At 55.5% G+C, this 9340-nt stretch overlaps 2 protein-coding genes across 5 annotated transcripts in view; one reads left to right on the top strand and one right to left on the bottom strand.

The window, feature by feature from the left end:
- Positions 1-829: 829 nt before the first annotated feature.
- Positions 830-6513, top strand: NSUN5 (NOP2/Sun domain family, member 5). Of its 3 annotated transcripts, none has more exons than XR_826518.1 (10): positions 830-941; positions 1040-1162; positions 2378-2552; positions 2646-2754; positions 4649-4787; positions 4879-4994; positions 5365-5539; positions 5651-5926; positions 6002-6142; positions 6217-6513. XR_826518.1 is itself a non-coding variant. In XM_010854308.1 (10 exons), exons 1-10 carry the CDS (start codon positions 849-851, stop codon positions 6317-6319), a joined length of 1389 nt encoding a protein of 462 aa, XP_010852610.1. In that variant the 5' UTR covers positions 830-848; the 3' UTR covers positions 6320-6509. The 3 variants fall into 3 exon arrangements, 2 of the variants coding, with proteins under 2 accessions (XP_010852610.1, XP_010852611.1); XM_010854308.1 differs by having other exon boundaries at positions 5361-5539; positions 5716-5926; positions 6217-6509; XM_010854309.1 differs by having other exon boundaries at positions 5651-6513.
- Positions 6507-9340, bottom strand: part of POM121C (POM121 transmembrane nucleoporin C) — an 18405-nt gene continuing 15571 nt past the window's right edge. For both annotated transcript variants that reach the window (XM_010854307.1, XM_010854306.1), the window contains exons 12-13: positions 8970-9092; positions 6507-8663 (exon numbers count right to left, since the gene is read on the bottom strand). In XM_010854307.1, coding sequence (XP_010852609.1) covers positions 8566-8663; positions 8970-9092 — 221 coding nt within the window. In that variant the 3' untranslated portion in view covers positions 6507-8565. The remainder of the gene's footprint in view (positions 8664-8969; positions 9093-9340) is intronic.

Raw genomic sequence — 9340 nt, forward strand, 5'->3', positions numbered from 1 at the left:
TTTGCCAACAAAGGTCCATCTAGTCAAGGCTATGGTTTTTCCAGTGGTCATGTATGGATGTGAGAGTCGGACTGTGAAGAAGGCTGAGCGCCGAAGAATTGATGGTTTTGAACTGTGGTGTTGGAGAAGACTCTTGAGAGTCTCTTGGACTGCAAGGAGATCCAACCAGTCCATTCTGAAGGAGATCAGCCCTGGGATTTCTTTGGAAGGAATAATGCTAAAGCTGAAACTCCAGTACTTTGGCCACCTCATGCGAAGAGTTGACTCATTGGAAAAGACTCTGATGCTGGGAGGGATTGGGGGCAGGAGGAGAAGGGGTAGACAGAGGATGAGATGGCTGGATGGCATCACTGACTCGATGGACATGAGTTTGAGTGAACTCCGGGATTTGGTGATGGACAGGGAGGCCTGGCGTGCTGCGATTCATGGGGTCGCGAAGAGTCGGACACGACTGAGCAACTGAACTGAAGAGACAGTAGAGGGGTAAGCAAAAGACATCTGCATGTCATAACAGAAGAAATACAAACGACCAATAACGGGAAAATGTTTAACCTCAATCACAGAAATTAAAACATCAATAAGATCTCATTGTTTGCCTGTGATATCGGCAAGGATTGAAAGAAAAACGCAAAGAACTGCGAAGAAGTGGTCAGCCGGGGTCTCTGCGTTGCCCTCCAGACCCTTACAGGAGTGTGAACTGCCACACGCCCTGGAACCACCTCAATGGGTGCTGGGACTTCCGGGTCCGGAACACCCGTGCCCTTTGACCCCGGAAGTCAGGTGGGGGCGGTGCGGAGCCGCGCGCGCTTCGCGACAGAGCCGTAAAGGCGCTCGCGCGGGCACGGAGCATGGCTGTGTACTCGGCGGCGGCGGCCGTGCTGGCCGGCGTGGAGAGCCGCCAGGGTTCGCTCAAGGGGCTGGTATACGCCAGCAACTTCCAGGTAGCAGGGTTCGGGGTTCGTGCCCGGGAGGGGGGCCCCGGCAGGGGGCTAGCTCGGCCCGGCCCGCGTCTCACCTGGGTTCTCTCGGCCGAGCGCAGAACGTGAAGCAGCTGTACGCGCTGGTGTGCGAGACGCAGCGCTACTCCGCCGTGCTGGACGCCGTGATCGCCAACGCCGGCCTCCTGCGAGCCGAGAAGAAGCTGCGGCCGCACCTAGCCAAGGTAACTGGAGGGTGCGTGCTAAATGGCTTCAGTCGTGTCCGACTCTGTGAGACCCCATGAACAGCAGCCCACCAGGCTCCTCTGTCCACAGGATTCTCCGTCCACAGGATTCTCCAGGCAAGAATACTGGAGTGGGTTGCCGTATCTCTGTCCAACAGGAGGGTGAGCCCCTCCTAACCTTAGGGTCTCTGCTCCGTCGCCGTCCACTGTGTGATGCTAGCAAGTCGCTCCCCCGAAATGAGGAGCGCAGCCCCTCGCTGGTTTAAGAATTGAGAGGAGGTGCACATACTTTCAGTTCAGTTCAGTCGCTCAGTCGTGTCAGACTCTTTGCGACCCCATGAATCGCAGCACGCCAGGCCTCCCTGTCCATCACCAATTCCCGGAGTTCACCCAGACTCACGTCCATCGAGTCAGTGATGCCATCCAGCCATCTCATCCTCTGTCCTCCCCTTCTCCTCCTGCCCCCAATCTCTCCCAGCATCAGTCTTTTCCAATGAGTCAACTCTTCGCATGAGGTGGCCAAAGTACTGGAGTTTCAGCTTTAGCATCATTCCTTCCAAAGAAATCCCAGGGCACATACTTTAGGCGAAGGCAATGGCAGCCCACTCCAGTACTCTTGCCTGGAAGATCCCATGGATTGGAGGAGCCTGGTAGGCTTCAGTCCATGGGGTCGCTAAGAGTCGGATAGGACTGAGCGACTTCACTTTCTCTTTTCACTTTCATGCATTGGAGAAGGAAACGGCGACCAACTCCAGTGTTCTTGCCTGGAGAATCCCAGGGGCGGGAGAGCCTGGTGGGCTGCTGTCTCTGGGGTCGCACAGAGTCGGACACGACTGAAGCGACTTAGCAGGAGCAGCAGCACATGCTTTAACTTTGAGCCTTGTGTGAAAGATTAAGAACAGAAGACCAAAGTGTTGCTAGCACAGCAAGCTCTGTTTAGGTAAAATGAAAAGGTGATGTTGACAAGGGAGGAGGGTTCAGATCCAGAGCTTTTCCTGGTGAGAAGCCATGGGGAAGGGGTTCGGGACTGGGAAGCCAGGCACCAGGTTCAAATCGTGACCTGTCCGTTAATTTCTTGTGTGATCTTGAACAGGGTAGCTCACTTTTACCCGTTACTATCTTGATAGGTGGTCTGTTCAACTCTTCCAGTTCCAGCACTGTGGAGTTCCAGGATCTTCATACTCAAGGTTTTCTCGCCTCCTTTCTCCATCCCAGGTGCTAGTATATGACTTATTGCTGGGAAAAGGCTTTAGAGGGCGCGGGGGCCGATGGAAACCTCTGCTGGAGCGGCACCAGGCCAGGCTGAAGGCTGAGTTGGCGCGGCTCAAGGTTCGTCAAGGTGTGAGCCGGAATGAGGACCTATTGGAAGTGGGATCCAAGCCTGGCTCAGGTGAGCTGGGAGGTGTTGTGGAGATAGGGGATAGCCATTAGGCCCTCGGGAGTGGGCCCGGTTCCTGCTCACTCACTGCTGATTGCTTCCTAGCCTCCCAGGTGCCTCGATTTGTGCGAGTGAACATTCTGAAGACCTGTGCTGAAGATGCCATTGATTATTTTAAGAGACAAGGTTTCTCCTACCAGGGTCGGGCTTCCAGGTGAGTTTAGAACCCTGCCTGAGCATGGAATGGGCTTCCCAGGTGGCTCAGTGGTTAAGAATCAGCCTACCAATGCAGGGGATCCAGGTTTGATCCTTGGATCGGGAAGATCCCCTGGAGGAGGAAATGGCAAACCACTCCAGTATTCTTGCCTGGAGAACCCCTTGGACAGAGCAGCTTGGTGGGCTGCAGTCAGTGGGGGTCACACAGAGTCAGACGTGACTGAGCATGGAATGTTGTATTAAATAGAAGTGACTAGAATAGGTGTCCTTGTCTTGTGCCTGATTTTAGAGCAAGAACTTTCGGCCTTTCCCCATTGAGTGTGATGTGAGCTGTGGGTCTGTCATATGCAGACTTTATTATGTTGCTGTATGTTCCTTCAGTACCAAGTTTGATGAGAATTTTTATCATGGGTGGATGCTGAATTTTTTCAAATGGCTTTTCTGCATCTGTTGAGATGGTCATGTGATTTTTGTCGTTTGCGGTATATCACATGTTGATTACTTTGTGGATATGGAACCACCCTTGCATCCCTGAACTTGGCATCTTGCGAATCCCTTGTTTGAATAGATGTCACTGTTGCACACCCATTTGGTCAGAGTATAAACGGAGTTATCGTACATGCTTCCCTGCTGTCTGTCTGGTCGTTTACTGCTCTGCCTTTGGTGTCTCTCTTCTCTGGACACGGCCTGGGTTTAAGCAGCGTATCCTGCCGTGACTGGCAGGAGAGCCCTCAGCCGGCCTCCCCACGTCCAGACTTTGTTGTCACGCTCATCCTCTTTGTGTTGGGTGCAGAAAGTTCTGGATGCAGATCTGACGCTTTACTCCCTCACTAGAAACCCTTGGCCCTCCGCTGGGCTGTGCCTCCCTGCCCCATTTCCAGGCCCGCCTGCTGTGCACCTGTGTTCCCACGGTGGTTGCTGCTCAGTAGCCACCCACCCCCACCCCCACCGCCCCGCCCCGCCCCTGCACTCTCCTGCCTCCTGTTCTGTCCGTCCACAACTCTGGGAAGTGGCCTCCTCTCCCTCCGTCGCTCTCATCTGTTGTTGATGTCTCCCTGTCAGCCTTCAGCGTGTCGCTTAGAGACCAGGGTGGTGGAGGATGGCTGTATGTAGGTTTGGATACCAGCTCTGCTACTTGTTGGGCTTCCCTAGTGGCTCAGACGGTAAAGAATGTGCCTGCAATGTGGGAGGCCTGGGTTTGGTCCCTGAGTTGGGAAGATCCCCTGGAGAAGGGAATGGCTTCCCACTCCAGTATTCTTGCCTGGAGAATTCCATGGACAGAGGACCCTGGTGGGCTACAGTCCACAGGGTCTCAGAGTCAGACATGACTGAGCGACTCACTCTTTCTTTCTGCTACTTGTTAGCTTTCTCATTTGAGTTGTTACTCTCGAGTTATTTTCATGTTTTCTACATGGAGCAAGTGAATGGACAGTCCTTCTCCATAGTTTAGAGAACAAAGTTTTCACCTCAGCTCCTCAGGGTACTAATTCTTCCATCAGGAATCGACTCAGTACTCACCTCCCTGTACCAGGCCCCTCTCCCCAGGGTTATGTTCTGATAGTACTGGCTGTTGCGAGCCTAATGTGTGCAAAATCTTTTCTTAACGAGGTTTGCATGCCATTTAATACCCACCTACCGTTTTCCAGAAGTACAGAGGCTGAGGCGCCCATGCCTCCACCTCTGGGATCTTCTGGACACAGAGTCAGACCTGAGAACCCCATTCTCTTACCTGCTGCCTCTATCTTATCAGCGTGTTAATATACTTAAAAGTAGAGCAGTTTTAAGCATTTGTCGCATCAGTAAGCAGTCAGGTGACGTGTGACGTGCCTGGCTGGTACCTGGCCTTGAAGGATGCATAAAATGTGGAATAAGCAGTTCGTATTCCCTGGCAGCCTCAACGACATCAGGGCCCTCAAAGGGAAGTGTTTTCTCCTGGATCCCTTGCTGCCAGAGTTGCTTGTGTTTCCTGCCCAAACAGATCTGCACGACCATCCACTGTACCAAGCTGGTCACCTCATCCTGCAAGACAAGGTAGGGAGGATGGGTGGAAAGGGGGGAAACAGGTAGGGAGTGGTCAGCCTGGGGCCTCCGTTCACCCAGCCCCTGTGCTCTGCGCTGCCAGGCAAGCTGTCTCCCGGCCATGCTGCTGGCTCCGCCCCCAGGGTCCCACGTCATTGATGCATGCGCTGCCCCAGGCAATAAGACCAGTCACCTGGCTGCTCTTCTCAAGAACCAAGGGTGAGTGCCTGGGTCAGACAGGAGCGGGGTGGGATCTGATCCCGTACTTTGTAGGAAGAGATAAGGAACACTTATTCCAGGAAGTCCTGCAGGCTGAAAGGAGGCCTTGCCTTTCAGCGTTCCCTTCAGGACCTAGGGCAGTTCCCTAAGCTTCCCAGTGGGCGGCAGGTATGAGCTGTGAGTCCCTGAGCCCTCGGAGCACAGAGCCCAGGCCAGCTATTTCTGACCACTGAGCTTTTAAATTTAGAATTTAAAGACATTTAAATAGCGTGTCTTGACTTCAAGTACGTGTTACTGTGTCAGAGTTGTGGGCTCTTACACGCTCCTTTAAGTTCTCAGTTCACTTCAACTCTGTTCCCTCCCTAGGAAGATCTTCGCCTTTGACCAGGATGCCAAGCGACTGGCGTCTATGGCTACCCTGCTGGCCCGGGCAGGGGTCTCCTGCTGCGAGCTGGCGGAGCAGGACTTCCTGGCGGTCTCGCCCTCGGACCAGCGTTATTGTCAGGTCCAGTACATCTTGCTGGATCCCTCCTGTAGCGGCTCTGGTGAGATGGCGGGGAGCACGGCCCAGGGCCCCACAGACCCAGAGCAACCTTGGGGCATGAGGGGTGGTCGGGTGTCCTGGCCTGAGGTTTGGTTCCTGTGACGCTTGACAGACGTGCTCTCCTGGAAGCGGAATCTGCTCTTCCGGGCTGGCTGTGCTGAAAGCCCTCTTCCCTAGGGATGCCCAGCAGGCAGCTGGAGGAGCCCAAGTCTTGCACGCCGAGCCCGGAGCGCCTGCGAGCACTGGCTGCCTTCCAGCAGCGGGCACTGAGCCACGCGCTCACGTTTCCCGCCCTGCGACGCCTCGTCTACTCCACGTGCTCTGTCTGCCAAGAAGAGAATGAAGACGTGGTGCGAGCCGCCTTGCAGCAGAGCCCGGGGGCCTTCAGGTAGTGGGTGTCCACCAGGGCCTGGGGGAGGGGGCCGCCTCTGACCTAGAAGCCCATCCCATTTCCTGCCTGCAGACTGGCTCCCGTTCTCCCCTCCTGGCCGCACCGAGGCCTCAGTGCCTTTCCAGGCGCTGAACACTGCCTCCGGGCCTCCCCTGAGACCACGCTCACCGGTGGCTTCTTCATCGCGGTGCTTGAGCGGGTAGAGGAGCCGAGGTGAGTGACTGGGGGGCCTCCTGGAAGAGGCTGGAGGACTGGGGCACATCTCACTCCCTTTACTTTTCTTCTAGCTCCGGCTCACAAGCCAAAGCAGCAGCGTCAGAGCTGACGCCCAGCCCAGCCCCAAAGGGGAAGAAGAGGCGGCGGAAAGCGGCGGCTGCCCCTGGCACGTAGTGGGCGCAGAGCGCCGACTCCTCTCAGGCCCCAGATGGCAGTCTGGTCATGGCTAGAGGAAGAAGACCGGGAACCCTGTTCCTCCAGCTGGAGAGAGGACACTCCTCTGCTTTGGGTCCCCTTCCCTGGGCTGTGCTTTTGTGGGTGACGCACTGCTGCTCACAAAAATAAAACGCAGGACATGGTCTACGATAGATCACAGTTTTTTTTATTCTTAATGACATAAGCAAGGAGAAAAATCTCACATTCATACTAAAAATTCCAACTAGACTCACAGGAATTCAGTCTTCGTGTATAATGGAAAGTCCCAGCCTCCCGTCCCTGTCCAGTGCACGTGCGTGTCCGCACCCACATTTCCGCGCTCACACTCGGGACGGGGGGCTCCTGAACCAGCTGTCCTGCCTGTGGAGCTGAGGTAATCGAGCCGAGGGTCTACCTTCCGTGAGGTATAGGCAGCAGCCTGATTTCTAGACCCGTGCCCGCCCCTTCCCATCCGAGCAGGTACTCGGGACTCAGGCCCCCCGCAGCTCCACACACAACAGAGCTCTCGGGGTGTGGAGGCGCATCCCCCGCCACGAACCATTCACCCTCAGTCACAAAGGGGAGGGGACTAGTTACACCTACATCACATTATTCATAAAATAAGAATTACATTTTGTTTCCAGGAGCTCAAGTCCCTCAGGAATGCTGCTGGGACAGCACCTGAGCCTCCTCTTCACACAGGCATAACTTAACTCTACACAACTAATTTCTAGTCAAATAGCATTTATACTGAACCACCTCAATGAACCAAGCTTGAAGGAATTTAAAAGGCAATTTAGCTTAAATACAAAAATAAATTTTTATTGTTAAAAAATGTTTAAATATTTTTTTTTTCTTTTAATTTAGACACACGCATTCATACTTCTCCCAAAGAGGATGGGCATGGCAGCAAGGCTCATGGGCCTGGGGTAAGGGGTTTGGGAACAAAGGGAGAAGGGAAGGGATGGAGGGAGGAAGACAACAATTTTAAAATGGTTCACTAATTTAGGGTTTCTACCGTATACTACAGACACTGAGGCTAGGTAGGTGGGAAAGGGCGAGCACAGGGCAGAAGCCCTTCCCCTTGGCCCCGTGCTCCTGGGCTGCCAGCCCTTAAAGTCGAAACACCATGTCAGAATTCAAGGCTCGGCACCTGGAGCCGCAGTGGCGCCACTGTCCACGTCGCTTAGCAAGGCCCCAGAAACGAGCAACAGTTAATAAGTCCGGCACTACCAACATGCCGCCACTCACACAATTCAATTCTTCCTCCAAACTCGATTCAAAGAGCAACAGACGTGAGCATCAGACAAAACAACACAGGACAAAGCTTTAAACAGACGATCCCGGAGAGGCAGACGGGCCCAGTGAGGTCAACGGGGATGATGGGGGAGCCGGCAGCTGAAAGCAGCAGGGTGGGGTGGCTGTGTGGGGGGTGTCCTGCCTGTGCCAAGAGCTTCCCTCTCCCAAGGGAGGCACCACCCCTGGGTCTGCCAGGCTAACAGTCTTGAGCCACCAAGCTTTGAGGGGCCAAACTGGCAGAGTGGGCTGGAGGTGAAAGGTCAGCTCGGACTTGGCAGGACGAAGTGGAACAGCAGGAGCTGCACCTTGGAGCTGGGGTCTCCAAGGCAAAGCTAGACTCAGGATCATTTTAAAAGGAATCGACCCTGCAAGGAACCGGTGAGGGATGAAGCAGCAAGAAGTGGGGAGAGAGTCCCCTCATGGGACTGGAGGGGGAAAGCCACTTGTACAGCCAAGCCAAGCCCGGTGTGGCTTCAGGGACGGTCCACCCCAACCCATCAAGTGCACAGAGATGCAGGTGGCAGGGCTTGACCTGCTGGCCTCCGGCCAAGATGGCTCTCGGGGGAGAAGGCGGGCAGCAGGCTGCCTGCCTGAGCTCACACACTACACGAGCGTCGGGGAAGGAAGTGGGCAGTATGTACAGATGTTTCTTTAGTTCTCTCCAGCTTCACCAGTTCAACTGTTCAAGTAAGGTAACAGGCTTCTGCCCTGCCACGTCCCTCCCCCCATGGCCCCCCAACCTGGGGCTTCTGCTTCCTGAAAGAGGGAAATAGCCCCGGATGCTGCCACTACCTCCCTGGGGGCTGAAGCCAGAGGCCTGGGGTTGGTCTGCTTGACGGAACTAGAAGGATCAGAGGCTCTTCCTAGCAGGTGCCGAGGTCCAGATTTGGGCAAGGGGTGGTGGGGGGCTGGGGGAGGGACGAAGGCTATTTCTTGCGGGTGTGCTGCCTCCGGGCCTGTAGCCGCTGTCGAGCCCCTGGGGTCTTGGATCCCGCACCGATGGAAAAGGAAGGGGCTGTCGATCCTGGAAAGATTCAACAAGATCTCATGAGGGCGGCTGGGACCCGGGAGCACTTCTCTAAAGAACACTGGGTGCTGGAAAAAGGCAATCCCTCTGGGAGAGGCACTGGTTAAAAATGCAAAATCACAAGACCACAGACAGTCTGGGAACAAGGCCTGGACCAACATTTTCACCTGGCTTCCGAGTGGTCAGTTGCCCAACTCCAAACGTGGGCGGTGCTGGACTCCTGGATCGGCCTCAGACAGCTGGATGCTGCCAGCCCGCCCCACCCCTCTCCAGAGAGGAGACAAGGTCACACTGGCCACTTACCGAAAGGTCCGACTCCGACAAAGCCTTGGGCAGGTGTTGAGGACGCCCCAAAGGAGAGGCTGCTGCCAGCTGCTCCCACCCCAGGGGCTGGGGGGTTCTGACCGAAGGTGGGCGTGGAGGTGCCTAGGATGGAGAGAGAGAGCTGTAGGGACCAGGCTGGGGAGCAGAGGGGGAGGAGCCTCGAGGGAGTTCGGCTCCTGGCAGGGCCTTCCCGCAGGATATCTGGGCTCTGGGTCCCCCCACTGAAGGACAGCACCGAGCTTCACACCTGCTACGCTGGGCGAGCCTCCCAGCTGGCTGCCAGCGGTGCCACGGCAGGGCTGGCTTCTGGCCACCTAAGGAGCAGGGCCCCTGCATTCCCTCGGCCAGCA

This window comes from Bison bison, unplaced genomic scaffold (assembly GCF_000754665.1).
Source record: "Bison bison bison isolate TAMUID 2011002044 unplaced genomic scaffold, Bison_UMD1.0 scf7180017864340, whole genome shotgun sequence".
NCBI lineage: Eukaryota > Metazoa > Chordata > Mammalia > Artiodactyla > Bovidae > Bison > Bison bison.